Source organism: Drosophila elegans, unplaced genomic scaffold (assembly GCF_018152505.1).
Source record: "Drosophila elegans isolate 14027-0461.03 unplaced genomic scaffold, ASM1815250v1 contig_208, whole genome shotgun sequence".
In the NCBI taxonomy this organism is placed as follows: Eukaryota; Metazoa; Arthropoda; class Insecta; order Diptera; family Drosophilidae; genus Drosophila; species Drosophila elegans.
In genome coordinates, this window is record NW_024545578.1 from 19433445 (window position 1) to 19454056 (window position 20612).

Below are 20612 nucleotides of genomic sequence, written 5' to 3' on the forward strand. Positions count from 1 at the left end.
CGGTTCAAAAGCAAAGTGTTTGGGCAGTAAGAGAGGTGTGATGTGTGTGTGTGATGTGCTGCGAATGCAAAAACGGTTTCGATTTTTTTTTAAATTTTTTCCGTTTTCTGTTTTTGTTTTGTTTGGCTGGAGCGCCCAACTTATTGCATTATTTATGTGCGAGCAGTAGGTTTTTCTGGGTTCCACAGTAAGCCACACGCACGCGGGCCGAACCAGAAAAAAATGTATAAACAAAACGCGAAAAGCCAGAAGAAAAAGTGTGAGTATCACCGGTGACAATCGCAAGTGCAGGGCTCTCTCTGTCTCATGTCTCAAGTCTCTGACGGGTATCTCGCTCTCCTGCTCACACTCACCCAAAGTTTGCCCAGGCGGAGAAGCGAACTCGGCGGCATTCTCAGTCAAACAACAAACGCAACTGAAGTAACAACGAGTCCGTACCGCGTACCGCCCCCAAAACAAAAGTGAAATTCTATTAGTCCCCCAGGGTCTTTGGTAAATCCACCCAGGAATATCGCGCTTTCTGTTTTAGTTAGAAATCACCTGAATTCAAACGAAAATCACCCTCAAAAAGTTATGATATTTGATTCCGAAGAAAGTCGCGTTGAGTGCAGTGCTTAATGTTCCAGCTGCGCAGAGAAGTGAGCGAGAGGTTTGGAGTCTGGGTGCAGCGCCTCCTCGTCGTCGTCCTGCACCTTTGGCACCGCAGCAGCATGTCCTTCGTCCATGGTCGAAAGGAGGCGTTCAAGTGGATTAAACGCCGACTGACCAGAAGACGCAGTCAGGTGAGTACACCGGAAGAAATGAAAGGGCACTCGTCAACTCCAAATTATAGACTCTATCAAAAGAATAACAATAAAACTGGCATTTATTTACGGCTTATTTTCAATTTAATTCAAATTTAAATTGCTGTTCTAGTTAAAATTTGAAATTCTAGTAGTGAAAACGAAAATAACAACACTAAGTTTTTACTTTTAGCGATGACCAAAAATTAAGCACTCTCTTAAAATGAGATCACTGGTTAATAAACAATGCGATTTAGTAATGTCAATGTATAATATACTTGCCTTTGTATAGAGCTAAGTTTTACCAAAACCTAATTTCATTATATAACAACAAAATCGTTGCTAAAATAGATTTGCAATTACGCCGTTTGTTTTTATTATTTTTACTGATAGCTGTTTCAAAACTGCAAACAATTTTCACAATATTAGGTTGTCTTTTTTTGTTTACCGCGAGGCTTTCAGTAACAAAAACAAAAATTTGCAAAATCCATTAAAAATATATATTACTAACTGGGTGCATAATTAGACTATTTTCATTAGTAACTGACAAAATCTCATGTCATCTATATAAGCATTAAATCGTAAGTGTCGTGACTTACCAGCTTTTTTGTCATTACTTTAAAATTTAACACCTTTTGAAAGCAAAAAAATCAACTATTGCTTTTACTGTAATTACCAAACAGTTTTAAGCAACGTTAAAAGGAATTATGCAAACAGAGCCCCATAATGAAAACTAATACAATAAAATACAATTGCAGATATTTGTAAAGATTAGATTATTATTTTAAGTGCAACTGGACAGTTGCTTAATAAGGGTAATATTTGGTGCATGTGCGGCTCATCCTTTGCTAGATCCCAAGTGGGTCATCACCCCACCTCAGAACCCTTAGATTTTAGCTGGAATTCAATTAAAAGTTATTCAGACCGACTGCAAATTCAATTAAATACAATCATTTCGGGCTTTCGGTGCAATTTTAAGCTAATTCTGGTTTTCCTGTGAATCGGGGCACAGCCGGCTGAAGAAGGGTTAGAAAAGTTTCGCACTCGCGTGACTCGCTATAATTTCTCCATCAGAGTTCGGAGTGGTCTGAGGTCGCGGTGCCCACTGTCTGAGGCTTTGTTCCGTTTCCGCTTTCTGCCGGTTTTTTTTCCCCGGGTGGGTGTGTCCATCGACCTGCCGGAGACATAGGCTTGGTTCCACTATACACACCAGCACATCATCCCTTGGCACCCAAAACACCCCAAGTACTCCACCTCGAAAAACAGTTGGCGTTGAGCGATTATGGCTGTCAGGCTGAAAGGCACTTCCAGCCTGTTATCAATTCAAACAAACGCCAAAATGCCACAAATGTGAAAAGCAACCAACCGACGAGGAGCCGTTAAGAGGCCCCCAAATTGTGCAAATCAAATTGAATGCCGTTTTATGAAAGTTGACTTTGCCGCTGATTTTTGGCAATTATTTGTAGTTGGCATTTGTGCGATTTCGAAATTTTCGTGTCTGTAACAATGCGGATCTCAAACGGAGCACGTAGGGGTTAGGTTGAACGCCCCTGGCATATTAAAAAGTTTTCTAATATTTAGGCAGCAACTGATATGAGCGAAAAGACTGCAAAATAGGTGTTTTATGTTTATGACATTAGCGGGAAAATTGGTTTTACTTATTGGGGGGGCAGGCCCTTTATAAAATTACTTTTCAAATTCGTATACAAACTTGTAGATTTCCAAATAGTTGTTTTTAAAACGTTGGAAAGTTATGTCATAAATAATGTATTCATGAATGAATAATTTATAATAGTTTACAGATTATCAGGCTGTTCGCAAAGGGCACATGATTTTATGTTTCTAGTAACAATACTAGTCATTAAACCGGAATCAAATCACGACACAATGATTCACATTTAGCCCCGCATTAAGCTTTCAAATTAATTGTTGATAATTGACTGCGGAAATATTGATACCATTGCTCACAACCCAATTCGCGATGAAACATTAGACTAATGCTCGTTCGCATTTCAACTGGAAATGTGGCAGGCCCACCGCGAAGAGCACTCAATACTTATATTTATGGACCTCGGTGCGGCCCATATTGTTTATCCCGCCGACAAATGTTTATTCTCACCACTCGAAGTTTCAGCGACTGCCCAGATTTGTGAAACTGAAGCGGAGTAAACAGTCATCGCGTGTTCCGATTAACGAAATCGCATGGCGATCTCGAGGAGCCAGGAACCAAAGGAACCCCAGCTCGTTAGTGTTTTCAGGAAAACCCAAGCCTGAGATCGTAAACAAATGGCTGTCAAAAGGCATGAGCTAAACACCGACAAAGTAGCAAACAAAATATATGTGGACAGCCCCCATATACATGCCCATTTTGTACATGAGAACTTGCCAAGTTCAAGGCAGAAGTTGAAGATGTCTATATGATGTTTTGTATTCACTATTATGGCAGAGGGATGGGCCCAAACAATAACATTGTGCATAAAACAGACCTCAGTCGCAAGCCTGAAATACTGACTAAATAAAAGTGAACAATACTTTTGGGTTTAACAAGTCGAATTGTTAGATACTCTTTTTATCAGGGAGTGATGTTTTCTCTTTGCAGTATGTTGATGTATTTTTCATGATATAAATTTTAAAGATTTACTAATCAGGAATAAATAAATGAAACAAAGAAATTCTTTGTACCCTTTAAAATCTAATTTGAATACAAATTGTGCCTCGTTTTGAACTCATACCAATGTCTTAAGCCTGATACATAATTGGACATTGTTCTACCTACTGACTTGGATGTTTTATTACCGAAAACTGAAATAATAAATTTGAATAAAATGGTTCTCAAAATTATATGCAAATATATCCAATTCCAGATTGTATTCTAATGCAACTGGTGCCCAAGCGCCTGTCAAAGTTGAGATATCCTCGGCTGTATCACTATAAATCACCGATAATTGTGGGTGTGTTGTGTTTATTGTTGTTGCTGCTATTGATGTTCCGAGCGAGCGTTTTTCTGCCGGCCATTCAATCAGGCGGTTGAGTCAGCTGAGTTGGGCTCGAATGGAGCGCAAAAAGCGAAAAGCCCAGGCCCAGGCAAAATTCAAATAGGCGTTCGCACGCATGGAAAATCATTGAAGCCTGCAGTGGAAATTGGGGGGTGTGGAGGGGTGTTTGAGGGTGGCTGAGTATCTGTGAGTTACACCCTCGATTCGACGGGGCTTTTCCATTTCGCGCTCCGCTCATTTCAATTTAGTTGGTGCAAAGCGGCCGCCGCAAACGCTTTGAACTCGTTTCCCGGACAGACGGACCCATGGCTCTAGACGTTTTTCCTATTGATCTCCTCGCCCGATTCGAAAAAGAAAAAAATAGCAAAAATACAAACGCCCAGTAAGACGAAAATTGTGCGCGTTTTGATTTTTTGGCGCGTTTTTCATTTCGCGTTTGTTTTGATTTCGCGTCTCCCTGAACCTTTCTGACTTCGAATCGGCTTTGGCGCTGGCTCTTTCCTTTAGGCCACACAACTATGCATTGATAAATTGCCAGCCGACGATTTCCGTCGTGACCCGCGCGTTATGCAAAATGCTCAAAATGTAAATAAATATTAAAATAATACACAAGATCACGAGAAGGGGGAAGCCGCAGCCAGTCTGCCACACTGCCTTCCTTTTGTATGCGCCCAGCCTTTTGGCATTGTTGGCTTAAGCCGTCCGCTTTTTATTTTGTTTTTGCGCTTGTGCCCGGCCTGTGTGAAAAATGAAGTGAATCTGTCTGCCGGTTCGCCGAACGCCAAGTGAATCGCCATTGCAACAATAATAATAATAAGGAATAATAATAATAATGCAAGCCGACAAATTTCGGAGTGCCTTTTCTTTATTTATGAAAACAATAAACGCAACACAAACCACGCATTAAGCGCCCGGGACTCTGAAAATCGCGAATCTGGATTGCTGGACTGCTGGACTGCTGGATTGGTGGATTTGTGGACTGGAGGTGCTGGCTGTTTCCTGGCACGCATATAATTTGCATGTGGATATCGATCTTTATGACCGGAGACGCTTCGACGATGGCTTATGTAATCTGGAAAATATTCATGAAGCAGTATGCCCGCCTGCGCTACGATCCGCAGCCCCTCAGTCCGAAGTTGATCTGGCATTCGTACGCGGCCATTCAGACGGTGGGTCACCCTCTCCCCAACCACTCCATCCTCCCTGTCGGGGTCACCACGTACTGCCTTAGCGTTTTGGCCCCGTTCCCTGCCCTTTATTGATTTAAATTGAGCCATTTTTCTCGGCTTTTTGCCATCGGCCATCGGGCATACAAAGTAATTGTAGATTAATGTGGCTAGCTTTAAGTGAGCGCTCAAGACGAGAGTTCATATTTTCAAGCTCGGTTCACATTTTCGAGTGTTTTCAGTCTTTGGGGGCGTGAAAGTTGATTTGTGATTAAACGGCGGCCAGTTCGTTAAGGGAAGTTGGCGAAAGTTTTAACATAACTTGGAGTTTTGGGAACTTTTTGCGAGCAACAGGTTTATTTTGGGGGATCTCTGGAATGTGGGAGCTGATGAGAATACTTTGTTTTGGAAATAATGGGTATGATTTTTCTATTTTACAAATAAATTATCTTCCTTTTTAAAATTATGAAATATGTTCTAGTTATATTTCCGCTCTCAGTGTATTTTTCCTAAGCCTGACTTTATCTATTAACTGCTACATAAAACCTTTGCTCCACACCTAATCAACTTCATTTCTTGACGAGCTTAAGGAACAACTTTACGACTTTTTCCAAGTCTTAAGATTGGCAATTTCCGACACTGAACTAGTTCGATCACACCTCGATTGGCGTTATTCAATCAGCGACCAAGGCACTATACATCTACAGACATATACTGATGTTTTCCTTGACGTCCGAGTGCGGCGACAGTTGCATTTCCCGCCCATTAACGAAATACGATAGTGCGGCATCGGAAAAGTCAAAGCAAAAATGCAAAGGAAATAGCCGAGATTTGGCGGGACTGAAACGAAAAGAGCCAAAATCGACTAGACAAAGTAAAAAGTTGTTGTGGCGGCATTGATGGGTTTCAAAAGACACGGCTCCTTGGGACCACCAAACTAGCTAAACGGACTGTCTGCCCCCATTGATAATAACAATCGGGAAAAGTAAGAGATGCAATAATTCAACGTAAAGTGTTAAAATGTCGATATTAATTGCAGACTGGCAGCAGCAGTAGCACCACTAGTGGTAGGACTCTAAACAGTGGCCAATGGTCCCATTCCCCGCTGTCCCCTATCGCATTTAAATAAATTGCGATTATGCCGCAAATGTGGCAGCCAGTGTAGCGATCAGTGCACTGTAAACAATGTAAATTTTCTTAGAAACTAAGATCCTATTTGACAAAACAAGATTTCAGACTTTCTTATGCAAATACTTAAAGGGATATAATATGAAATTTTTAAAAAAATTGCATTAAAAGGATAAGGAATATATGTTTAAGATAACCCGGATCTTTCAGAAAATTATTAACTGATATCTAAGGGACTTAAAAAATGTTTGTTGATGATAAAATGATCTATAATATTTGCTTAGAATGTTTAGCTCTGTTTCGTTATAAATCATCAAATTTTCTTCAGTGTGCTCTGGGTGCAGGTCCTAGTCTTGCACTTGGTTTTCGGTGTATTCGGTGGGGCTGCCTGCGACTGGCGGTGCGCTAATAATATTTATCAGTGGCTCATTTGTTGGCCGGACGGCGGACATCGGACAGCGGACAGGTGGCCAACGGACGAGGAGCAGTGCATTCGATGGCCAATAAACCAAAAAAGCAAATAAAAATTGCAACTAGCAGGCAGCGGTGGCTAATTGCGCCGCCTGTTTGGTGATTTTGCCGCTGTTAACTTGGCTGGCTGGTCAATTTCCAATGGGTGGATGGGTTGGAATGGGATAGATGCAGTTGGGGGCTGTGCATCCGCCGCTCGTCAGTCGTTTCAGCTTCGCAGCTTCAGTTTTCGGTGGCCGTTTTCCACCACATTGTTCGCTGCATTCGAGGCATGCATATTTATTTATCGCAGCTGAGTTTTGCATTTTAACTAGAAATCATGCAAAAACGCAGCGACATGCAATGGCAACAAAAAATCGGCGACGACGAACGGCTTTCAAATCGAATCTCCAAAGCTGTTAAATGCGCTTGAGAGCGATTTTCCCTATGTTTTCCTCAGACAGAGACGGCAACAGACGGCAGACATGAAAATCTGTTTAATATTTTCCCGCGCACTCACGCACGACGTGGGAATTTTTTCATCTCGCGACTTTGAGTTCGTATTCGTCTTCGTCTTCGCCTCGACTGCAAACTGCAATTCAAAACTGAAAACTAAAAACTCAAGGCTCAAAACTGCAACGCATTTGCGATGTCTGTGAGGAGACCGAAACATTGAACCTTTCATAAACCACCGACAATTGGCAGGAACTGTTATTCAACGCACGAGATGCAAATTTGATATAGGAAATGGGTTTTGTAATCGAATAAACCGATCTGACCTATAAGTGGAAGGAAGTGCAATAGCTTCAGCAGGGGTAATGTCGGTTTTAAAAGTGGGTATTGTTAACTAACATTCAAAAGTTATGACACCTAAGTTATCTGAAATTCAACAATATATTTATGGTCTCTTTTTTATGTTTATAAGACTGTATAAAGCCAATTGAGCTTCCACGCTATTTTATTTTATAAACTTTATATTGAACACATGTTTATTAAATAAAGTAAAGTAGTAAAAAAATGATCGCCAAAAAATGTAATATTTAATGTCACTTCTTAACGTAATTACTATTTAAGAACCTTTAAAGGTTTTTAGGTCCGTGGTGGACTTTAAAAAAAATATTAACCTAGTTTTTACTAGAAATTAAGTAATATTTGTCTGTACAAAATGGTTTACTTCATTTGCATATTAGTGGCCTAAAATTTGATAGCTTGTTTTACAAGGTCATCAAAATTAACCTAATAGCATGATTTTATTTCATTATAATTTATAAGCCCAATTTTCCACTTAAAAAATGAGAAATAAATTAGCTTGATGATTTATTAATATTCGATTAGCATGCCTTAGAGAATATAAATGAACCAAAGCGGAATTTGTTATCAACATCAAATCCGTCTAGTAAATGAAACCCTGCCATCAAATTCGATTATTACTTTTATGTTTACCATTTTTCCAATCAGCATCCTATGCAAATGAATTTTTCTATTGGCCACCCCCGCTGTTTGCCTGTCCAGTTTTCAGTTTCTCTTTCTTTAACCTTAGTTTGGGGTTAGGCCAGCCCATTAACGACACGCATTCACAGTCGTTTTCAATTTCTTACCGCTGTCACTTTAATTTGGGAGCAGTGGCAGTTGCAGCCCACGCATTTTCCCCTTCTACTCAAAATTGCAATTTTCACTTCCCACTCAATCCCTGTGAATGCCTACATTAAAAGAAACAAATTGTAAATGGAAAAATAGCTTTAAAAAAATGGATATTAATATTGTAGTAGTTGCCTTTTTAAAATTCGCAGACTTCAAGTCATTAAATATTATTTACGCTTCAATTATTTCCATTTTTGGAAGATATTATAATTTAGTGACCATTTTCTGGTTATAATTACTTTTTTAATGGAGAGCATCATAGATTTAATTTGAATTTAGTTAGCTGGAAAAACTCTTTTGTTTAAATTATAGCAGACCTATTTTTTCTATGTTTTTTATGTTACTTGTGGGGCACAGTCAAAGTGTGGCGCCCCGTTACAATCTCCAACGAGCAGTCAGTCAGCTAACAAATTAGTTTCTGACGCAATATTTCTGTGTATCTCTGCGCTATCAAAATCACACGCAATAAATTTAATTTGTTTTGTGGGCAGCCGTGGCAGAGGCAGTGGTAGTGCCTCCAAATGGCAATGGCAATGACAGTTCCAGCATTTGGCTTTTAGGCTCTGGCTTTGGCACGGGCACTGGCTCTGGCACTGGCTCCTCCGCAGGTGCTTGTCGGAGTGGGTTGTCCAATTAATAAAAGAAAACGCAGTCATAATGTTTTGATTAACACAAATGTGACAAGAGATGCATAAAAATTAATTTCCAATCTTGTCCGCCGAGTCCACTAAATCAAAGGGGAGTGGATGCCCGATTTCGATTTGGGTCACAGCGGCGTTAGGTGAAACCGTAGACGCGTGAGAGAGTGCTGGATCGGATCGGATCGGATCGGATCGGTATACATTTAGATACATGGCATAGCCCCAAGGTTGTGTTGTGCCGCTGTCGGTGCAGTGAAGCGACCTTCCTTTAATGGCTTGTCCAGCCAACTAGTGCAACATTTTCGATTTCCTTTTGACGCGCGGCCATAATTTGAACAGCGGGCTAGCAGCTCAGGCTCAGCCACCGACCCACTGCCCAAGACTCACGCACCACTGAACCAGCGAGACCCACCGAAACCCACCGAAACGCACCGAAACCCCGGCCAAAACGCCCCCGGGCGGGCCGGGCCCATTTCAAACCGAAAACCACAGCCGAAAGCCAACCAAACCAGACCAGACCAGCCGGGGCAATTAATTGATGAGCAGTGCCCGGCACTTGGTCAAGAGTTGGCATGACAGCAAATTGCATTTGCCTCTGATTCTGCCTTTTTTTCCCTGACCGTGCGTGCCACTGCCATGGCCACTGGGCACTGATCTTTGAGCGGTGGCCAATCGCCGGAATGCAGCGCCAGAATCAATCACTGAGAGAAAAGAGAAGAAACTTGTTGTGATGTATAATTTTGTTCAATTACGATGTAATCACTGACAACAAAGGTCGTTAAATAATAATATAAAAATTATAACATTTTTTATTTTTTCGATTGAACTGAAATTCCAGATTTGAGGTTTTAATTGTATAGCTGCCATAGGAACGATCAGCTGAAAATCGATATAGCTTTATTGTTTTAAAAATGTACGCCAAAAAAACCGATAAACCGAATAAAATCGTTTTATAGAATATTAAATTTTTGTAATAAATTCGATGGTATATAAACTAAGGCTTGTTAAAGTTTTCTTCATTTCTTGTTTATTTTTTAATCCAACATTTGCTTAGGTAAATAAAATATTATTATTTTTCAATATTATATGACAGGCCCTGAAATGGTCAAAATAAGAGAAAAAAGTTGTATTATTAAATTCCAGTTAAGTGGGACCACTGATTTTGAAATATTTTTTCTTATTGTGTTGTTATTTTTTAGCCAACATCGTTACCTATTTTTCTCTCAGTGCCTGGCCCAAAAAGAAAATATTGATGATATATTTATTGGTATTTATTGGCGTCGCTGCGGTCGCACTTCAAAAAGCCCGGCCTGAACAAATTGTGGAAATTTATAAGCTTCGACAACAGAAATCTGTGTCTCTGTGGGCCCCGCCGTCGCACTACCACTAAATGGACGGATGCGGGGACCGAGTTCGAGTTTGAGACTCGAGACTGGGTCCCATTCAATGCGCATGCGCAGGCGCCGCAGGGCGACATCTGGCGGTCATTGCGGGCACTCTAGACCCCGCCGCGAAGGACCAAAAGCTGCGAGGCAGGACTTGCAGAGCTAGCCACATTCCTCGGCCAAGTTAGTTGCTAAATTCGTTTGGGCGTGGAAAGGCGAGTGAGTGGATAATGGGAAAATAAATGGAAAAGCGCCGGCACCGCACAATGTCACATTGTTGGCCAAAACCAAAACTATTTCGGTTCGGCTGCCGAAACATTTAACATGCCAGGCTTTTGTTATGTGTGTTATGGTCAAAGTTTGCCTATTTGCTAGGCCGCATCCCCATCCCCATCCACATCCACATCCACTTTCACTGCAAACTTGTGTGTGTCTGTATCTGAAAGAAAGTGAATTCTACTGTGCTACACTTGACCTATGACAACGACAACGACAACTGAGGCAGCAGCAACAACATCCCCACTAACTACCAACTACCAACTGGAAGCGAACGTTTGACGTTTCATTTGATTGTCATGCAATGGGGCCCCGCTCACTCCCTTTCCCTAGTCTTGTCTCTCGGATCAATGCTGTCCCCAATTGATTTTTGTTTAACTTTTAACATGCAACAAGGCGGACCGGGCTTCCCCCTCATCCCGCTGAGCACATTGCCTGGCTATGGGAAAGTGGATCGAAACTTGGAATGTACAGTACGACCTCCACATATTTAACTTCTAAGGCTCTAACCAAAGTATTTAATGTTAGAATCGTACGTTACCTAAGAAGTTTAATTTGATTTCAAAACTTGAAATTTACAGTAGTAGCTAAGTTTAGAACCTCTAAAACAAAATTTTCTATGCTTAATAATAGCTTGAGTAAACAAATAATTTCGAATATCAATTACATAACATTTCTGGATATCGGATTTAAGAACATGAAACACTATTCCAAATTACAATTCATGGGCTTTTATTTAAACATTTTTCTGTGCTCTTATTTCTGGAATTATATTTATATTAAAAGTCTTAGTCTTTGCTTACAATTTGCTTAGACGAAACAGGAAATAATACAAAGTTACAAACTAATTATCATTTTAACATTTTTCTGAACTCCAATTTCTTGAACTTAATTTATAATTAAAGTCTTAGACTTTGCTTACAATTTGCTCAGACTTAACAGAAAATAATACAAAATTACAAACTAAGTAGCTAATTTGCCCCACTGTTTGCCCCCTGTTGCCAGTGGCAACCGAACGAATTGTGTTTAATGCGGCTCTTTGCATTGGCAGTTGCATGTGCCGAGCCAAAGAACTTTGGCCCATTTGAAATGCGGCAATTGTGTATCTGGCGGATACACAAGCGCACTCTGAACTCCACACGTGTCTGAGCTGAGGTCTTTTCTTATGTAGTTTCTTTCCTCTGCATTTCAGGCTGACACGAACATCGAGGCAGGGCGAGCAGAAGCAGCTGTTTCTGGTTCAGGAGCAGGAGCAGGAGCTGGAGCTGGAGCGGAATTAGCCGAGATCTTGGTGCCGAATGACACGCAAATCGCTGTTCCAGTCGCTGGGGGAATCGCAGGAGGGCAAATCCCGAGCCTAGAGTTCCAGTCCCCCGCCTTGACCATCGGCATGGACACGAAGGAGGCCAGGGCAGCGCCCATAGCTCGCGACGAGGAGGATCCGGAGGCAGAGGATCCGGAGGAGGAACTCCAAGAGGTGGAGCAGCTGTCCGCGAATGCTAATTATGTGTGCTGTCGATACCCGGAAACAAGTTCTGCCGCAGCAGCCACTTTGAACCGCAGCAAGTCGCGGGTTCAAAAGTACCTCAAGAAGTGCAAGCAGCGGCTAACGGGTCAGCCCAAGATACCAACTGGCAACACCACCACCACAACCACTATAACCCTGGTCAGGAACGAGCCAGCACCCACGGCGATCGGGGAGAGGGAATCCGAGGAGGAGCTGGAGGACGACCAAGTGGAGGAGGAGGACCTGGTGGAGGGCAGCTCTGGGTCCTATACGGATGCCCTGCCCATCGATTGCTGTTTGAGTGCCAGCATTGCCGAGGAACAACAGCAGGCGGTCGACGAGCTGGAGCTGCCAAAGGAGGAAGTCCCACTGGAGTCAGAGGTTCGTAATTTCACCGGAAAAAATAAGTCTCTCAAAGTCAGTAAATAATTTTGCAAAATATAAAACGCACATTGAGGCGGTTTTTATATTACTTTAAAAACACAAGAGTTAGGATTTGTGTTTCTTTAAATGGCAGTCTTATCGACTGTTTTTTGTATATGTCTTAGAATTCTATCTTGTTGAAATATGTATTCAAAATTGACTGAAGGCTTAGTGTTCGGATGTACTCCATGAATTCTATTTTATTTGAATTTTCTGTCTTTTCTTTTTTTCCTTTACATTTGACAACGTTTTTTTATTAGTTTATTGAAAAAAGTTGTATGCAAAATAATTTAAATTAAAATATTTTCCATATTAGGAACATTTAAAGACTTATATTCTAAAGGTGCAAGAATTAAATGGCTAAAAAGTTTTAAAATAAACTTTATATTTGATTAAAATGTTTTAATACCAACAATACTTGTCATAATCCACAATAAAACATTTTTAATTTTCGTAAATTCGTTACATAGTAAATTTTACTATTGCAAAGAGTATACTCTTCTTTAAGAAACATAATTAACTAACTTTTAAATTTATGGTATGCATTTTTAAATTTTTCCCAGATGTGTTGCCCTGATCTGACGGAACCTTCCTCAACTTCTTCTCCGCAGACTTGTCCCGATGGCAGTGGAATCCCGATACCGATACCCCGGCGACTTGCCGCCGAAGTGGACGCCACGCTGGCCCGGCTGATTGACAGCCATCTGTCGCACATTTATCCCGTCTACTGGGCACGCACTCGAGCGATTTTAATCCAGCAGGCACGTGAGCGCCTCGTGTGCGGATTCGATGGCAGTTTGGCCCGCTTCGAACAGCAGTTCCTATGCAAATTTGCGCAAATTGCCGCGGCTCTCCGCACGGCCCACCAAATTGGCGAGGTAAGTCCCATAAAGAACCTAGAAATCCGGGCAAAAGATATATCATTTACAAGGCAGTTACTCGCAGCAGGCGAAATTAGCCGCAATTTGTTGGGCTCTCCTCGAATGAAGTTATTTAATCGCAGATAAATAGTTTGCTTTGGTTTCGTCCGCCAGGGAGAAATTGTTGGGTAACTGCGTCGCGAAATCGTTGCGGAAATTGGGGAATCATCGGGAGGCGATCATCAGGCGATAAGTGTTCTTTGGAGCAAATAGCTGCGAAAATCACAAGGGTGGAGCTATTCGTGGCTTGCAAATTTCGCCAAAGGGTTTTGCTAGTGGACTTTTCAATAAATACTTCAATTAAAACAATGACTTCTTTGAGATATAAAAGTCTCTCTTTAAATTGTCAGTTTTTTTTATTCTGTAACAAAAGAAGATCCTTAAAAAATCTCAATCTCTTTAAATATCCAGTTTTGTTATTCTGTAACAAGAGAAGAACCATAAAAATTCTCAAATCAAACATACATTTTTAAAACTTACTCTTGAATATGAGAAAACATAAACGCTTATTTTTAGTTTAATTTTCTTAATTAAGGATGGATTACCTATTTTTTTACCTACTTATTTTTAAATATAATGGTCATTCATATTTTTCCATTTTTAGCAACCAAAAATGAAATTAAGACTTGCACTTTAAAAATTTTAATTAATTACATTGATAACCCACTGTAGCGTCCAAACCATCAACGCATTATTGAACTTCAATCTGTTCACATTCCTCACAAGAGTAATTAATCTTTCAAGATTATATCACCTACACTCGGCAGTGGTTTTTCCTTATCAACAAGTCAAAGTAAACAGAGAACCCCATTTCATAATGGAATGTTTATGTCTTCTTGCTAAGTAAAGAGAATCTTGTGATTCAACAAATAGTAACCGGCTTAAATTTTAACTTCAAACTTAAAAGGTTTCTTATAGAATCTTCAACATTTTAGTTGATAAACTTTACAAATAAAAAAGAGTTGTTTTTTATGACAATTAAACAATTTATTGAGATTATTTTGCTGTCATAATTTCGGTAATGAAATAGGTTCCTCCGAAAACCTTCTCTAATTAAGATAAAAATACATCTAAGCACCAACTATTTAAAATATCCGAATTTAAATTCAAACAATAATAATTTGACTTAATATTTAGTCAATGGGTTTTCATTTTTTTGAAGAACACTCAAAATGATTGACCTATATTACTGAAGGTTACTTAGAATTTTATTTCATCACAGACAGTCATAGCTACTACATAAAAAAAAGTTACTTAATGACAATGGACGCTATGTGTCTTCTATGCTTCTTGCTTTTTTTTTTTAAGTCAACTTTAAGAAACCGAAAGTTGATTGAATTTAAATAACGTTAATTATTACGAGGTGTAACATTACAGCAGCAGCTTCTGCAGCCCTGGCGCTTAACAGCCGCTGTTAAAATAGGTCTAAACTAACAGCGACTGGTGGCACGCCGCAGCGCACCGAAGCTCTGTTAACTGGTCTGCAGCTCGGATTTCTGAAGTCACAGAGTCGTGCGGCTTTCAGTTAAATTTTTGAACTCGCGGCGCGCAGTCTTATGAGCGGCAAAAGCTACTGACTACTCGACGAAAGCGACTCGAAGACGAATACATAGTAGCTCCAATAAAGAGCCCAAGTGCAACGTGCAACTGAATTCGTAGTATCGGAGTTTCGACGTTTTTCTGGTCCAGAGAGTGCCGAAAGAAATGTGCCAAGTATCGCCGAATTAGCATGCAAATAAATCGAAATCGCGACAGAGTGATGCCCGAATAGTGCCTGCAAATACGTTATAAAAGTGCCTTAATGTGTGATCTTTTTACAATCTCCAAGAAATAATCGTAAAAGTGCGAATCAGCTTCGTCCACCCGTTTAAACATATATACCACTCGCAAGTGTCACATATATCTTTTCACTTAGAAGTTAACGCTTTATAGCCGTCACATCAGCGTAAATCAGAGGATTTTCTCGTCAAATAGTTTGAGGTAATTTCTGGTTTCACATTTTATTAGCTAGCGGCCCGCCTGAAGTTCATTATCATTTATGGCCAATAGTTGTCGAGTGCTTTTGTGTAGTGTGTAGTGTGTGGTGTGTTGTATGTTGTGTGTTGTGTGCAGTATTTGTTTCCGACCCTGACCTCAGTGTTCATTAAAAATCAATTGTTTTCCACTCGCATTCGCAATTTGCATACTTATTACACACGGTCAGAGACAAGAGTCAAGAGAATAAGACAAACCACGGAAGCGTCCTTCGGGTCAGCCTACGCTTTTTAGACTTGTTAGAATCGTTTGAGCCAAGTCGAGGAGAGAGGTCTTTGTGTTATTTTTTATTTACCCATATGTTCAACCATTTCAATGACAAAGTGGTGGCAAGTGTGGGTTGTGTGTGCTATGCCCCTTCTAAATCGAATTGTCAGAGGTTCTGGGTCCACTTATCAGCTAGCAGCTCTATCCGCACAGTAATTTATAATCATTTTCGTAACGCATACGCACTGTGGAGCATGTGGTGCTCTGTCCGTGGGAGGCAGTTGAAAATTAAAAAAAAAAAAAATGAAAATAAAAGCAAAAAGGCTGTAAAGTGCTCGGCGTGACCCACATAGCCCAACCACATAAACTTATTTGAATCAATCAGCTACGCGCACATTTGCCGCTGATTTGGAGTCGTAAACTTGCGGGCATCTGGCATCTGGTTGACCTGTGGCAACTCGATTCGCAGTTGCAGCTGCGTCTGCATGTTAATTGCTATTTAATTTGTGTGCTGTGCCGCCTCGAAGCTCAATGGAAGTTGCGTCGAGTTGGGATTTTGCGTTCTCTTCTCTCGAAGGGGCACGTTCTGTAATTTAAATCGCCTTTGTGCGCAGACGCAGCAGCGCTTCCAGCTGAAGAGTGGCTGGGGAGAGCAAGTACTTTATAGGGTTTTGTTTGCGTTTGCTTGGTTTTGTTTTGTTTTATTTGGTTTTCCCCCGTTCTCGATCCGCAAGCGGAAATTGTGTATTAAGTGTTCTCGAGCAAAGGGAGCGAATGGGGGTAAAGCCGTACAGTCTGCTAAACAGATTCCAGCTAAACTCATAATCTCCACAGAACCAAAAATATATTGTTTCCTTGTGATCTTATTTTTCAGATATCAAATCAGTTTATAATAAAATTCCATTTTAAAGTGTTTTCTTTCAAAATATATACAATTTTCCTATTAACTACTTAACATTTGCAACGCAAAAAAGCTAAAAAAAATACATGCATTATAAAAAATTCAATAATTGAATAGGAATAGTAAGTTTAAGCTACAAAAATTTTTTTTAATAAAACAGTTATTAAATTGTTGAAAAAATGACAAAGGAATTAAGAAAAGCTTAATGAGTTTTATGGTTATATTTAATTAGTGGTTAAAAAGGCACTTCACAACTAAGTGTTAATAAGCTGCGAATTAAGTATCTTCAAAATGTTGTAATTAACACATCAGGTATGGTCTTCTCGCAAAGATAATTTTTGATTTTAAGCTACAAAGCCAAGTGTGCTTATTATTATTATTATTATATGCTTATTTTATTTTCAAAGCGTTATGGTTCCACCCAAAGCTGTTAGGTCATTTATTTTATTAGTTGTCTTTTTTCAAAAGAATAATTTCAAGGATTTATTTACTCTTGTTTAGAGCTGCAGAACCAGAACCAGAACATTTCTTAGCGTGTAATTGAGAATCTCTGAACACGGCATATCACTTAACCGAACAGCAATTACGATTAGGAGTGCAGCGCCAAGAGTAGAGTAAGAGACTACTAGTTGGGGAAAGATGCCTGCAAAGTAAGTGGCGAAGCTTCCGAGTTGCATTTGAAACGGGCCATCAATCCAGCGGCAGATCTGTGCAATAATTTGCAGAAAAGTGCTTTGAACTGTGTTGAACACAACATGATCGGCATTTGTTAGCGATAATGAATTGAACATTTCTGAAAACATGTTTGTACATAATTTGTATGCAGGCTCTGGGGGCCGCCACTCATGGAACCAACTCTAAAGTCCGGAGACCAGAGACCAGCGACCAGAGACCAGAGACCATGGCGTCTGCCATGTGTCTGGGGTGTCTGACTGTCTGGATATAGTATTTGTGTTGGTCTAACTAAGAGCATCTGGCCAAGGCATTTGCGGTTTGTTTTTGCCCGCCCAGGGAAAGACAAACGGGGCATTAGACGGGGAAATGTGCAAAGTGTAAAGTGCATATTTATGGCTTGCATAAAATAACTTGTAAAATTCACTCACTCCGTCTCCGTCTTTTGTGTACTGTGTACTGTGTGTTCATGTGAGTGCATTCGCCATTCGAACACGTGTTGTTTGAACGGACTGTCTATATGTTTATATAGGCACATGATCGCCGAGGAAGTCGCTGTTCAGGATATGGATGATATGTGACTGGACTCGCCAATGAGCAAACAATCGATATAAAATACCCGCTATGGGTTTATTATGCAGCGAAATGTGCACAGTTTGCCCATTATTTTGACAGAAATATGTGGCGTGGCGCAAAGATAAGGTTTGATGGGTCAATGAGCTCAAGTCATCGGGAGTTAGAGAACGAATTCTCAGAAGACCTTATTGTGTTGTAAAGCTAACTTTTTTAATAAGGTATCAGTTTCGTTTTGAATGGCCAAATTAGTCAGAATTAATAAAATTATTGTGAGTCCATAAGCTTAGTTCTCTAGAAGTTGAAATGATTTTTTCACCGCCTCTACATTTTACTTGATTATTTTACAAATAAACAACAATCATGTTTTAAAATAAAGTAAAAATAAAGCTAAGCCAAATGTAGTATTTATCTCCATTTCTAAAGCTTTGAAAGTTGTTTGTTTATTTTTGTTTTCCAAGCCTTTCGACATTTTTTAATGGCTGTTATTATACTTATCTTTAGTTTGATTTTATTTTATGAATTCTGTCCAAGTCATCATGTCTCATAACCCTTATAACTTTAATTACTTAATTCTTGTGAGGCTCTTTATCATCACTTATCACTTTAATACTATCATAAAATTCCCTCTGGGTGGTTGTGAAAAAGATAGTTAATCGATATATACACCATTGTGTACATAAATTCCTTGGTATGTCTGGCAGTCCATACTCCCCTGCTCGGGGTATAAAAAATGCAAACAATTTGCAGCGTAATGTTAACAATTATTTAGCCGGACAACTCCGCAGCTACACATTTGCCACTTCATTATAAAATACTTAGTCATAAACGCTGTCGCCCCGAACGAAACAAAGCCAGGTGCCTTGCCCCTACAATTTTCCCCTCGGCAATCCGGCAGATTGAGTTACAAGACGCGTGTGCACTACGATCCACAAGCTACTGGTACTGAGGAGGATGTTCGGACTTCTCTGTGGTGAATCTATTCCACAGAGACAAACATTTAAAGCTTTTAACTAAAATTTTTATAAAAACCCCTCAAGCTTTGCATTTATGAAAATTTTTCTTATTTATGAAAATATTTTATTGAGAACCAGAGAACGTACAAAAAACGAATTTACTCACACACCGAAAAAATATTTAAGACTTATTAAAAGCCAAATATCTTACAACTTGTTATATATTTATTTTCGTTTTATTTTTATTTGTAACCTAGAAATGTTACAAAATAATTTCGCTATATTTGTATTTGATAGTAGGATAATATTGTACAGAAACTTTTAGAGCAACATTTCTTTCTTCTTTAAATTCGTCTCACAACTATGAGAAAGATGTCTCAAAATAACAAATAAATTGTATGACACCATAAAAGAATGTAAAAAAACTTCTGTGCATCTCCAGGCTTTGTATCTGAGCGCAGCTGGCAATAGATACGAATGCATCCAGAAGATAGCCTTGAATAATTCAAGCGCGTGTGACTCGCTTAGTAATTAACCCAGCACAAAAGCCGCAGGCCAGCGATGAGTCGCGGTTTGGCCTGGGTTGGCTTGGCTTTGGCTTTGGCATGGGATTGGGATAGGGATTGGGATTGGAGCCATATGGAGGGATGGGAATGGGGAGGAGTAGTGTGTGGGGCAGGCACGTCAAGTGGCAGACACCGAATCCGAAGCCGCGGCGCTCGCAGAAACACTCATGCATATATGGATACTTTTGTTCCTTTACTTTTTGTGTATCGCTGTCTTCTGTCTACTGTCTGCTGTTTGCTTATTTGTTTGCTTTTGGCTTTGTCTTTGTGTCATCATCGCCATCGTGATTATCCTCATTATGAGCATGTCGCTATTGCTGTGTGCGTGGAGGTGAACGCTTCCTGCAATGCCAACAGGTAGACCAAGACAAAGGCGACCCATTCCCAATCCCCATTTCAGTCCCATTCCAATTCCAACTCCCATCCCCAACTCCCATCCCCAATCCTCTGGCCAGACGGTGGGAATCGGCTGCTTCAAATGCCAGAAACGCTCCGGGCAAAGCAAATAGTTACCTATAAATTGTGCAGCGAACAAACGAAGCCGTCAAATCATCCCATGAATGACTGACAAGCCCTAGCGACAATTGTGCGCAGTTGGCCACAAAGTGCTCCAACTGCAACGGCCAAGAGCCACGACCACGACAACGACACGCTCTAATAAATGGTTCAATAATAAATTACCCCCCGGTTCAGGTTCACCTCCAGGATTTGTTTCGGCATCACGTTATTTGGGCATTTGTCAAGTTCAAGCGTAACTCTCGGCTTACACTAGACAACTGGAGTCTTGAAAATAACCAAGCTGCATATTTAAGCACTAAGATTTACATCTAAGCATTTTTACGCCTTTCAAAATAAATATGTTAGTTTTCTAGAAAATGAATTTAATACTTAATACTTTTGCTTCATTACAGTCTAAACTATATGAGTTTTAATATTTACAGACACATATAGTGTGATATAAGAAAATTAAAACGGCCTGTCACTGTTAAAAAAAGTACTAAGTCAAAATAAATATTTTCCGCATTGATTTTCAATATTCGCTCTTTTAAGTTATTTTATTTTTGGAAATTGTTTTTTTTTACTTTTCATTTGACTACTTTTTTAATTTATTTTAATATCTGAAAATTTAATTTAAATTAAAACATAATATTACTTATATAAAATGCTTTTAAATTAAATAGGAACTTTTTAAATCTAATACTTTCCACATCAATTTAATATGTAATATTAAATTATGTAATTTAATATACAGTGTATTAGATTCTATGATTTAATACTTAATTTGTTGAACTATTTCATTTAAAATAATTAACTTATGACTTTATTTTGGGTTTCTAGTCAGAGGTAATCCCAAAACAATTTTAATAAGTTTAAAAAACACATGCTGA

The 20612-nt window shown here is 39.7% G+C and overlaps 1 protein-coding gene across 4 annotated transcripts in view; it reads left to right on the forward strand.

Annotated features, from left to right (window-relative positions):
• Positions 1-399: 399 nt before the first annotated feature.
• Positions 400-20612, forward strand: part of LOC108142421 (puratrophin-1) — a 54600-nt gene continuing 34387 nt past the window's right edge. The window contains exons 1-3 of one of the 4 annotated variants that reach the window (XM_017266276.2): positions 400-782; positions 11658-12353; positions 12959-13273. In XM_017266276.2, the coding sequence (XP_017121765.2) occupies positions 618-782; positions 11658-12353; positions 12959-13273 (1176 nt within the window). In that variant the 5' untranslated portion in view covers positions 400-617. Of the gene's footprint in view, positions 783-4208; positions 4948-11657; positions 12354-12958; positions 13274-20612 lie in introns of those variants that run through there. The other 3 variants (XM_017266278.2, XM_017266277.2, XM_017266279.2) reach the window with 3 other exon arrangements.